Raw genomic sequence first — 12,029 nt, forward strand, 5'->3', positions numbered from 1 at the left:
TTTATTATAAATGTACAAAAATTTTGACTTAAATATTTTGTCCTATTTATTTATAAACCTGTAAATAGAATAAAATATGTTTACAATTCCTGAACGATTGGATTTCCGCCAAAAGACGCGGTAAAGTGTTATTCATGTTGGTAGTACTATTGATTTTTTGTTATGCAAACCACGCTCTTTGTGTCTCTTTCTTTCCTATTCATAATTATTATTCCGTTTCTTCCCTGTTGTTGACAGAAGCCAATGACCCTTCACGTTCGCTTACGATCATTGGTTCGTTTAGAAGTGGGGATGAATACTAAGGAAAAAAAAGAAGCGTCCCTAGCAATGCTGCCAACATAACAAAAAATTTCGCGCCGACTCCTCACGCATTTCCTTTCATTCTTCTTCATTTGGCATTCGGTGTTGAAGGTCGTGCGTAGACCATACTTTAGTTTGTAATTCAAATACCTAGTTATTTAAGGTCGTGATTAAACAAGCTATGGCTAATAACGATAACTTTGCACAAGACGTTACGGATAACCAGCTAAACGGAAATATGGAGAACGGTGGTGGCGACGGTCAACAAGACAATGGCGATGGCCCAGGACGCGATGACGACAGGTATTTATATTTTTCAGTAATTCCTTCTACTTTTTAGTAAATGAATTATGTTAAAAGTCTATACAAGTTGAGGTAATTCTATTATTACTAAATCATTTAGCTTGCTATAGTTCTTTCACAGTTCTAATCTTTGCCCGCCACAATGGCGGCGGTCCGGCATTATCATTATCGGCTTGTAAATCTATTGTAATCATGGTGATCTTTTCAAAATTGTACTTTTACACCTTCGCAGTGTGTTCTCCGCGATGTAAAACAAGTCTTAGATGTCATAGTTTTAGTTTCAGAGTACTTTCAGGTTACTATTGCTAAATTTTATTTTATCACGGAGCCGCATGAAGTAAAATGGCGTCATATTCGCGTCTCTTTTGCACCCGGCACCGGTTCAGTCCCGTTATCGATTTTTTGTAGTGATTTGGCAGTATCGTACGATGTCAAGTGAGCGGCCCCGGCCAATGAGCACTGCGGTAGTATAACTTCGTATAGAGTAGGCATTTGCAAGATTTTAAATCGGTGGTATCGCAAAGTGCGTCAGTGGGTCGTCCAAGTTGGGGCGGCCCGGCGGTCAGTTTGGGGCGCTACTAACGCTGTGTCTCTCTGCAGGTGTGAGCCTGCCGAGCCGCCGCACCCGCCGCCGGAGGACGTCATGGTATATATCTGCTGGGCTCACACTAAAGTAACAACGACCAAACTGACTAGTTTGCCTAGGCCACTTAACTTTGGGCCTTGTTCACACTTGCCAATTTCAAATCTTGCGATTTCACTGTAATATTGTTTCATTTTTTGGTTGTCCTTTCTGATAATGTTAAATTTCCAGTTTACCTTTGTAACTTACAGGTTGACAATTTGTTTTGCTGCAGTGCTTGGAGTTTGTTTTGAACAAAAAAAGTAGCTGTAAAGTACTGTAAACAAGTACTGCATAGTGTTAATGTTAATTAACTGTAATATAAGTCAGTTTCTAAATCGAGACACAAGTCTAAAGATTATTGTACACTTGTTAATACTTGTGCTTTGATATTGCAGAAAACTCTTTGTGGGAGGCTTGAGCTGGGAAACCACAGACAGTAAGTAATCAGTTTCTTATGTCATGTTTATTTTCCTTAAATTAATATATGATATTATGATGACCTAATTCAGTTCTGCTTCTGAGTATGATTGAAGACAACTTTACCCACAATTCTGATGCTCCATGAATTAAATTTTTTTTTGTCATAGTTCAAAGAAAATATTTTCAACTTGACGAATTTTTCCAGAGGAGTTACGTGACCACTTCAGTGCATATGGCGAGATCGAGAGCATCAATGTGAAGACTGACCCTAACACAGGCAGATCCAGAGGGTTTGCATTCATCGTATTTAAGGCGCCAGACTCCATTGACAAAGTGATGGCAGCCGAAGAACACACAATAAACAACAAGAAAGTTGATCCCAAAAAAGCAAAAGCAAGACATGGTAAAATATTTGTTGGAGGACTCAGCAGTGAAATTTCAGATGATGAAATCAAGAACTTCTTCAGTAACTTTGGCACCGTAAGTTTCTTTTTGATGTTAATATGTTTTGATGATAATAATTGCAATTATGATGAAAAATCCGGATTTGGTGAGATATTAGTTTCTTGATCATAAGTGAAGAGGAAACCGGGCCACTGACGAATCCAAATAATGTTTATTTTGTTTCCTGTATATAAATTAGTTATTTATCCTTGTTTTATTATTACAGATAATCGAAGTCGAAATGCCGTTTGACAAAACAAAGAACCAAAGAAAAGGATTCTGTTTCATCACATTTGAATCTGAGCAGGTCGTCAATGAGTTACTCAAGACACCTAAGCAGACCATCGGTGGAAAGGAGGTCAGTATTCAGTATTTATACACAATATTCATTCACTGTTACAATCCATACATTGGATGCGTTATAATCGAACATCTGAACAATATTTGAACGTTCTGCAGGTCGATGTGAAGAGAGCGACGCCGAAGCCCGACGGCCCCGGAGGCATGGGCGGGCGCGGCGGGCGCGGAGGGCGCGGGGGCCGCGGCGGGCGCGGGGGCCGCGGCGGCTACGGCGGCCAGGGCGCGTGGGGCGGCCAGGGCTACGGCGGCTACGGCTACGGCCAGGGCGGCTACGGCGGCGGCTACGACGGCTACGGATACGGGGGCTATGGCTACGACGGCTACGGGGGCTACGGCGGTTACGATTACTCCGGCTACCCCAATTACGGTAAACGCGGCAAGCAGTACTAGTATAGCGGCGAGCCCGCGCCGGCCCGCTCACCGACACATTACCTCGACTGATGTTACCTGATCCCTAGGATGTAAATGTAGATTAAGTTGGGGGGCGGGCCGCCGCCCCCGCGCTAGGTTATATTATAATGGTTGCGAGCGGGGCGACGAGCACCCTCCGTCCTCGATGATGCCTATTTACATTATGTGTATAACGTATATTATCTTACATTTAATTCGAAGAGATCGACATCACGCGAAGCTTAGATATTTAACTTAGTGTGTAGAAAATATTTATTTTTCTATATATTTAATATTCTATCGAGATAATGTGTAGTGAATGTTGTGGAGGCGACAATGTATATCTGAATATAACCGTGATCAGTCTAAACGTTTTCACTAAATAATAGTATTATACTTCATTTAAATTGATTAAAATATCATTAGTTGCATTATTCTGTTCTCATACTAATTTGGCTCGATATTTACTGGCACCTCTCGCACTTGTATGAGTCGCGGCGAGCGTTCTTCGTCGCTAAGTATTACGAGTTGAGCGCTGAGCCACTTCTCTTTATCATTATTTCACTGGGTACTATATTCTGTACATATGTTACCTGCCTTATGTTTTAAGTATGTTTTATTTGTAATACCACTTTTGACATATGTAGCAATGTTGCCTGAGTTTTGTTTGGTATTTTTTGTTTTACCTTTTGACACTCCGCCACATGCTACATCTGGGAAATGGGGTAAATATGGAGAGACATTGTGAAAGTGATAAAGATACTATGATGAAAGCTTTTGAATAAAGCACTGTTACAAAAATTCTCAATGTGTTTCCATATCTAACCCCAGTCCTCTTCCTACCTTAGACGCCACTACCTCGCTTCACGATGACGCTCGGGTGCGACGATAAGATAGGGCACACTAACTGCATGACTAGCTAACTGGCATACTCATCGTCATCGAACAGGTGTATCATTGGGATCTGGTTAAATGCCTTCAAAATTATTAAATCTCATAGCCATTGCAAATACACCGATTAAAGTGTACACGGTTAGGGGGCGAGTAGAGTTAGCGAATGGTCTCTGGCTCAGCACTAATGCGCGTTGTGTTGGGCAGACTACGGCGGGTACGGAGGGTACGAGGGCGGGTACGGCGCGCGCGCGGCTCCTCGCGGCAAAGGTACCCGCACACTTACTACTGCACACGCCACAAGACGCTCGCAAACGCCACCCCTAGATTAGACATCGGGTGTTCTCGCCACTCGCACCGCGAGTAGTAGTTCTTTTCGTACGAGTGTCTCGAATTGCAGTGCGGATCGTTTGAAGTCGTCTTGTGAACAGTGTATTTGTGTAGATAAGTAGAGATCATGTTTGCCCCGCTTACGTAGTTGCGACACGTTTGGCATTGTTCTGATCTTATTTGGGTAGAATCTAAAATTTTGTTACATCGGTCGAAACTGACGAGCAAAGCTGGACAAACATTTTGTTCGATCGTGACTGATTCAAACATGTACTAACATTTTAAGATTACATCGTTACTAACTGTTCTTCGTTCTGTTGTGATTATGTATGTCATTGAATTTAATGCCAATGATGCATGTCTAAAACGTTTATTTACACAATTTTGAAGTATATTATTTTATAGTATAAAATCTTACTTGATTGACCCATAGCTTTATCTTTCCGAAACAAAGTAGTAGTGTACCTGTTCTCATAGTACCTATTGTCCTAATTAATTAAAAGTAGTACCTCTTCCGTTACGTATTTAGTAATTTTCAACCGTACGCGTCCACTCAAGGTGCTGTGAGCACAAGCTAAATATATTTGTATCGAACATCTAGTGAGCCACACCTGCAATCAGTGCGCGGCTGTTCACCCACGACATGACTCACATGCATGCCGCACGCTATTGTTTGTTCACACATTTACATTCATTAAAAGTAATTGAAGTGTCGAGGTGAAATTCGAGAGCTTGATGAGTCGCGGTGTTACAGCTGGATACCAAGGAGGCAAGCAGCGCGGTGGCGGCGGAGGCCGCGCCAACCAGAGGCACCAGCCCTACTAAGCAACTCACGTACCTGCCGATAGTCATCTCAGTCCAATAGTAAGGTACGTGCCCTTCTAACCGATGTTACCTATGAATAAGCGGTGTATTTTTGACATGAAGTATAGATTCGTACTCTTCAGATTAACGCTTCTTATCTAAGATTTTAACCGGTAACAAAGTTACTTGTCTGCTGAACCTGTTAATAACCCGCCTTTTGATTGTTCCAGGTTAAGTCATCGGTCATGAGTGTCCCCCGCGCCTCGTCTCGCCGCGTCGGGGGCACGTCATTTCATTCCACATAATTTAATTTAAGAAAGTAATCTGTTTAAGAAATTTTTTAAGGATAAAAATACTGTCGTATGTAACGGTCGCGAACGGGAGGCCGCTTTGCATAAAATTATTATTAATATAGTATGGATTATAGATTCACTTGAGTATTATTGCCGATTAGAATCAATTTTGACCTTGGAACTGAAACTATAGTTGATATTATCTATTATACAGAGCTTATAAAATATGAATGAATAGTGTCCCCGTCGCCGCCAGCGGCCGCGGCGATGTGTGCGCTAGGTGTGTGTGGGAGCCGCCCTCCACTTGCAGATGAATGTTCTGGATCTCATTGCAGAAATGTTGTAGTTTTGTATATTTAATTTGGTTAATGAACAATCAGAATCATGTATTTTATACAACTAGTTTCTTCCATCGAATAGGGATGAAATTAAATTCTTAGAATAAGTGATTGGACATGAACAAACTTCTGAAGATATACATTGTGTATGTCGCAATAAACAAATGTGTAAATAAAATTTTGACTTTTTGTCTGTGTTTATCACTTGGTTAGGCCAATTTACTTTGACCTTGGTCCACGTTTAGCATTTATACAATCGGACAGGATAGATAACTACTAAGATCTCTTTCGAGACACTCCACTAAAAGACTTCTTCTACCAATGGTTTGGTCTCATTAGTTCGGTTAGACGTCATAACCGTACTAATATGACTTTATTAGTATAGCCTGACCAGGAACATAAAAACCCTGGCATAGAGGCGCGTCAATTGCATTTGATAGTGCAACACTGAGTACAGTCGTACATGTGTTAAATTAATAGGCTAAATTTATGTACCTATCAGGATTCAGGATTACGGGCTAATTTGATATTTTCATAAATTAACGAAAAAATATGATTAAAGGTAACCTGGTTTAAATAAATTAACCTTCAACTGGTGACGTGAATATGGGTCACAGTATTGGTGAGGTGACGTCATTTTGACGTAATACTAAAAAGCCGAAATTCAGGAGACTTACAGCATAATCAATGTAATAAATTACATTATTTATAAGAATATGAGTTTGTTTTCGTAAATAAAACACACTGGTCGCAATAAATATTGAAAATTTTAATTAAATAACGCTTAGAAACATGGCAGTCATTTTTGGTCTGTTTTTGTAGACATGAGATCAATCATAATAGAATTTAAAAAAAAACAAAGGAATTTAACAAAAATTACTTTCTTCTTAAAAAACAATAAGACCATCAATCGAGCTAGTATGATTTATTTTATTATTCATCAATAATCAAATTCAGAACTTGAATATTCAACTGCAATGTCTGCTCATGAACGCTTCAAACTCGGTACTTCTTTCCCAATTCCATAAAATTCAAAACTTAGAAAGTGACAAAAACTTCGAAATAGGTAGTTGAAACAGACTTCAGCTAATTTTCATAGTGGACTGTACTATACGATAAACTGTCAGTCAATTTGACAACCTTTGTCGGAAACATTATTCAATGAAAATATTGTCCGAACCCTTAGTATTTCTCTTCGACAAATACATTAACACATTGTGAACCACTTTTCTTTCACGACTATAAAAAAATTTTAGCAATTTAATTCACAAAATCAATTGCACACATTTAAAATAAAGTTTGTTTACACTTTGACAACAATAGACTGACATGCAAGGTGACATGTCAATGAAGTTTTCAGTTATTGTTGCCATTAAAAGAAATTAGTACCATTAGTTTTCCGCAACATGGCGAGGGTTTTTATGTTCCTGGTCAGGCTATATCAGAAATCCGGGACCGGGAAACAACGGTATGAAGAGGTCGGAGGTATACGTATCAAGTTGAAATCATGAAAAATATGCTCTGCTGTCCCCTTGCAGCAGCTGTAAGTCACAACACGATTTCATATTCCTCAACATTTTTTGGAGCACTTAACATCCTTCAACAATGGTTCAAGTGTTACATAAAAATGGTGTGACTCAACGGGAAAAAACGAGAAAAAATTTCCAGTGTGACAACGAACTTGTAGAGGAAAGGAAACTACTTTTTTTAGTTCCTATCCTCTTGCCTGGGCGTTGCCGAGGGCGACGGCAACTGATAATAATTACGCCTTTCAGAAAGTAAGAGGTGGTTTTTTGGTCGAAAGTGTGCCTGGAAGCTCTGGAAGGTGATGTGTGAGAGGAGGATCGCTTATCGGTTGGACAGTCTTACTTCATCTATTACTTAACACAGAATAAGTTAGAGTACCAACCATCAATTTCTAATTTAAGTGATCCTTAATAATGTCTTAATTGTATTGTAAATAAATAAATAAAAACAAAATTCCTGTTATGTGTTACCATAGGCTCTGTGACCATTAGGGGTCACTTAAAAATTAAGAATTGATGGTGAAAACGGGCATAACTCTTCTAACTAGTGAAGAAGAAGCTATTCAATGATGCCAATGAAGTGCTGAAATTATTTACAGTAGTAATAGGAACTCATTGGTAATATTTAGAGCCTTTGGAGGACAATAAGTTATTAGAAAAACTCAGATGTAGGTAGGTAGGTACCTAACTGCGTAGACTACGTAATAAGGAAGGTAAAGGTTTTGTTCCTTTTGAAATGTGAATAAGTATACTTGTGTTTTACGTTCACATGTAATGTAACGCGCGTTAACGCAGGTCATACTTAATTCAATAGAGCCTTAATACAGAACCGAGTCTCTTGTTCAGTGCCCCGATTGCGCTATAAAAATTTTCAAACTTTCTTAAACGACGCCCTACTCGAACAAAAGAGCACTTTAAGGCCTATTCAGACCTATTAGCGGTATTCGCTACCGTCTGCGGCATAGAAAGAAAACCCAGTGGGTATGCGGTAATAATACTGTTCAGACCTAAGCGGTATTCGCTACCGTCAGCGGCAGAGAAAACGCTCTAGCTGCGATACTTGATACTAAAATACCTGAGCGAAACCCGCGCGGTATGTACCTCTACCCACAGCGGCAGCGAATATCGCTCTGCTTTGAATAGACCTTTAAACTTACATATTTTATTTTGCAAACAGATCCCTTAATCGAAAAATAGTCTTAGAAACCCCTAAGCCATTTTCAAAGACCTATGTATCCAACGATACCCCACACGATGGGGTAAAAGATGAAAAAAAAATCATCCCCACTACTAGGGGAGCTACCCTAAAATGTTTTTTTTAAATTTTATTCTACCACTGATGGCGGCGTGAGATTAATATACACATACCTCCACACAAAATTACAGCTCTCTAGTGCCAATAGTTTCCAAGCAAAACCTCGGACAGACAGACAGACAAACATATCGAAACTATAAGGGTTCCTTGTCAGGACTAACCCTAAAGGTGTGCCTTACCCTACGTGTTTCTGATAAGTTGTAACATAGGTAAGAAGATAAATGTGTCGGGCTCATGCCGGAGTCTATGTATACATAGACTCTGGCATGAGCATAATATGAAATGGTCAATGTCCTACGCTGGAGTCATCGCATGGGCAGTAAGGATCGTCTAACATCTTGAAGCAGTGTAGATAGATAAGGTAGGTAGGTAGGTTGGTGGGTTGGTTCTCCCAACCTTTTTTTTGGAGAAACATGATAAACATTACATATGCCTTAGATTTTAATTTGGTATGATAACCGAATCACAATTCACAACCACGTCTTTGTTACAAGGTTTTGTTATCAAATTTTTGGCCACTTTAATGTCACGAACTATTTGACGCTGACTGTACCTATCTACTTGATCATCTAAATTCCATAAACAGCGAGTACCTAGGTAAGTATAATGTAAATCGTACCTATCATTCTATACTCAACATCAAATAAACCGCACCTTCCGCGACGCGAACTTTAACGATTTTCTTCTGACACAATCATGGTACCCCAACAAAATTGGTGTTATTTGAAAGCCCAATAAATATCCTTAAAGAAAAACACATTTAATTTCTTAATAAATGATTAACATAATATACCATAAATGTGACTTGAAAAAATACCTCACTTTGGGGCCCACCCATGGGATCAATTAGACCAATTTTTATGGTTATAAAACCAAAATAATTTCACGTGTCCTCCAGATGGATAGCAATTAAACCCAACTTAACAGTTTTATAGCCATAAAAGTTGGCTCTAGCGTAACTACCCATTTTTTGAAGAAGTGACTGGATCCTTCTAAAGACATTTTTGGGGTAAAAACCTTTCCTTTAATGAAATGAAGGTTAGAACTAGGCTTTTCAATGGTACCAATATTGGTGGGAAGTGGGGATGCATACGTTTGAAAATGCTTGTCGCGGGAGGTGCGATTTATTTGACGTCGAGTGTAGATTGCCATTGATAAAGCAATTCAATTTCCACTTAATGCAGTAGTCCCAACAAACCACTCAGGGCTCCTTTAAATAAATCTAGATAATGTATCTGTAAATATTCAGTCGTATCATTTTTGCTCAAGATGGCAAACTACTTGCGGATTCTAGTTTTACTTGGCCTTACGCTTTCTGTAAGAGCTTTGACGAAAGCTTCACATCTGTAAGTTATTTTATAAGTTCGCCTTACTAAGTTTTATCACTTCCTTGTTGCAAATCTACATATTTAGGTACAATAATTTATCATTTTAAATAGCAATAGGTATTAACTATTGTACTTTCCTAGGCATATTGGATTTTATGAATCGCGATATCTCAGAAATTGATTTATTATAAAAGTATTAGCTTTAGGATTATTTAATTTTATAACGAAAAATTTTTGTCTGAATTATACAGTGTGTCCGGGTTTGTAGTGATCCTTAGTGATCAAACTATAAGGGCGTAATCTATGGACAATTTTATCGATGAATATACTTCTTTGAGGCCAGAAAACCCATTTCTCGAAAAAGTATATGGATTTAAGTTTTTAATTTTTAGTTTTCACCTCTTCCTTCAAAAACAAGTGAAAGTGTGGGTAGCTTAACATTAATAAGCAAATATTTCATATCATGCGATAGCCAATAAAATTATCTATTAGTAGAAGTAGAAAACAGACTCAAGTTTCATACATTTTACGGGAGTAAGAATGCTACCCACGCTTTTACTTGTTTTTGAAGGAAGAGGTGAAAACTAAAAATTAAAAACTGAAATCCTTGTAATTTTGCGATAAATGGGTCAAGCCCCAAATTTGAAGTATTTAATTATCGATAAAAATATTGTCCCTAGATTTCGTCCTTAAAGTTTGATCACTACATGCCCGGACACATTGTATATTTGGGTATAGTTGTTGCAATTCACGAAGGCGAGTGAGCTTTACATGTGTGGAAATCGTGGAGGAGGCTCGCAACTGTTCGTTTTTCAAAAGTTTTGAGTTCTTTCTTTCTTTTAAGTACCTACCTCATTAAAAAAAACTCATTTATTTCTGTAAATAGGCTTAAAAAGCACTTTTACACGTTCCAGTATTAACCCTACCACTGCTTCAGGACAATAAATGGGCCAGTGCTGAGAAGAAGCAGCGCAAGAAACTCAGTCACTACTATTGTCAGCCTCTTTTTCAAAGGTTTACATGCTTTAAAATGTACAAAGTTATAAATATTTATGCGAGCTAGGCAGTAACGTTTCAGTTCGTAGGATGTAGGATAGAAAGTCAGTTTGTAGGATAGAAAAGTCAGTTTGTAGGATAGAAAACACGCGCGGCACAACACACTGACAACGCGTTTGCGCGAGGGATTTTTTATATTATTAGGTAGGTATGTCGCCACGCGGATCGCGGCGGAGCGCGGTGCAGTGTGATAATCGCCTAAAGCTTACTCGCCTTCGTGAGTTGCAAGAACTCTATCAAATGTCAGTTCTGTGTGGTACCTAATGTTACTTAATTGCAATTTTACCCAATTTTCCGATATATGAGGTTTGTGATCGCGGATAACTATGTTAAGGAAAGGATGTATTGTAGATTGAGACTAAAAAACATTCTTTCAGAAGCAACAAACGTGAGGTTTCGGACATATGCGCCGATAGCTCGATAACCCAGATATCCTGCGCGGACGTGGGCACCGACGGGCTCCTGGCTCACCCGGACGACTGCCGTCTGTTTTACCAGTGCACGTACGGCGTTCCATTCTGCCAGCGCTGCCCCGACGGCCTGCACTTCAACCCGGCGCTCCACGTGTGCGACGCGCCGGAGCAGGCGGGCTGCGTAGCGCCCGGGGCCGGCCAGGCGGCGCCCGTCGAGGACCAATTCAACAAGGACGATTCTAAAAACGAGATCCCGCCGCGCTGCGCGGTCAACTCGGTGACGCCGGTGTCGTGCGCCGACGCGGCCAGCCCCGACGCGCTGCTGCCGCACCCCGACGACTGCAACCTGTTCTACTACTGCGTGGGCGCGGCCGCGGCGCCCGTGTGCCGCCAGTGCAGCGCCGGCCTGCACTTCAACCCGGCGCTGCACGTGTGCGACGCGCCCGACCACGCCGGCTGCGACGCGCCCACCGGCGATCCCACGCTGAAGCTTTTGATCGTTTGAAGCACCGCACTAGCGGCGTAAGGGGGGGGTGGCGGTGAGGGCGGTCCGCCCCGGGTGCCAAGCCTCAGGGGGTGACACAAGTCGCTCAAATTAGTACTGATTAGCGCATCTGCATGACAAGTTCATGATACGGGGGTTGAGATTGTCTTTCAATTTTCAACCCCAAAATCCTGGGGGGTAGGGGGTGCCTTAGGACTTATGAGGGNGGGGGTGATCGCCCCGGGTGCCAACCCATGCTACGCCGCCACTTACACCGGTGATGATATTCAGAGCCGCTTCATACTGTTCCACTGAACGGCGCTGCCTGCCTCTTTTCGATGAAGATACTTAACACTAAACACCTATGCAATAATATCTACATTTTAATCAATAAAACATGTTATGCGAA

General features: G+C 40.6%; 2 protein-coding genes and 1 non-coding gene across 6 annotated transcripts; all 3 read left to right on the forward strand.

Annotated features, from left to right (window-relative positions):
• Positions 1 to 342: 342 nt before the first annotated feature.
• On the forward strand, positions 343 to 5,687 carry sqd (RNA-binding protein squid). Of its 4 annotated transcripts, XM_028304095.1 has the most exons (9): positions 385 to 603; positions 1,204 to 1,249; positions 1,624 to 1,664; positions 1,854 to 2,128; positions 2,319 to 2,450; positions 2,552 to 2,819; positions 3,941 to 4,003; positions 4,818 to 4,932; positions 5,098 to 5,687. In XM_028304095.1, exons 4-8 carry the CDS (start codon positions 1,985 to 1,987, stop codon positions 4,886 to 4,888), a joined length of 678 nt encoding a protein of 225 aa, XP_028159896.1. In that variant the 5' UTR covers positions 385 to 603; positions 1,204 to 1,249; positions 1,624 to 1,664; positions 1,854 to 1,984; the 3' UTR covers positions 4,889 to 4,932; positions 5,098 to 5,687. The 4 variants fall into 4 exon arrangements, with proteins under 4 accessions (XP_028159873.1, XP_028159881.1, XP_028159888.1 ...); XM_028304072.1 differs by lacking the exon at positions 1,204 to 1,249 and having other exon boundaries at positions 343 to 603; positions 5,098 to 5,648; XM_028304080.1 differs by lacking the exons at positions 1,204 to 1,249; positions 3,941 to 4,003 and having other exon boundaries at positions 343 to 603; positions 5,098 to 5,648.
• Positions 1,716 to 1,786, forward strand: LOC114352612 (small nucleolar RNA snR61/Z1/Z11). Its single transcript, XR_003655873.1, has one exon. It is a non-coding gene; the product is annotated as a small nucleolar RNA snR61/Z1/Z11 (small nucleolar RNA).
• Positions 5,688 to 9,577: 3,890 nt separating the features above from the next.
• Positions 9,578 to 12,024, forward strand: LOC114352546 (peritrophin-1-like). The gene is made up of 3 exons (XM_028304175.1): positions 9,578 to 9,685; positions 11,101 to 11,642; positions 11,892 to 12,024. Exons 1-2 carry the CDS (start codon positions 9,609 to 9,611, stop codon positions 11,639 to 11,641), a joined length of 618 nt encoding a protein of 205 aa, XP_028159976.1. The 5' UTR covers positions 9,578 to 9,608; the 3' UTR covers position 11,642; positions 11,892 to 12,024.
• The last annotated feature ends 5 nt before the right edge of the window (positions 12,025 to 12,029 follow it).

The sequence above is a fragment of the Ostrinia furnacalis genome, unplaced genomic scaffold (genome assembly GCF_004193835.3).
Source record: "Ostrinia furnacalis isolate ACB-3 unplaced genomic scaffold, ASM419383v2 OfSCF0140, whole genome shotgun sequence".
NCBI classification, from domain to species: domain Eukaryota; kingdom Metazoa; phylum Arthropoda; class Insecta; order Lepidoptera; family Crambidae; genus Ostrinia; species Ostrinia furnacalis.

Coding starts and splice junctions, on each gene's coding strand:
- sqd (XM_028304072.1), top strand. CDS start 482: ATGGCTAATAACGATAACTTTGCACAAGACGTTACGGATAACCAGCTA. Junction 604..1,623: donor CCAGGACGCGATGACGACAG/GTATTTATATTT, acceptor TTGATATTGCAG/AAAACTCTTTGTGGGAGGCT. Junction 2,820..3,940: donor CTCCGGCTACCCCAATTACG/GTAAACGCGGCA, acceptor TGTGTTGGGCAG/ACTACGGCGGGTACGGAGGG.
- LOC114352546 (XM_028304175.1), top strand. CDS start 9,609: ATGGCAAACTACTTGCGGATTCTAGTTTTACTTGGCCTTACGCTTTCT. Junction 9,686..11,100: donor TTGACGAAAGCTTCACATCT/GTAAGTTATTTT, acceptor ACATTCTTTCAG/AAGCAACAAACGTGAGGTTT.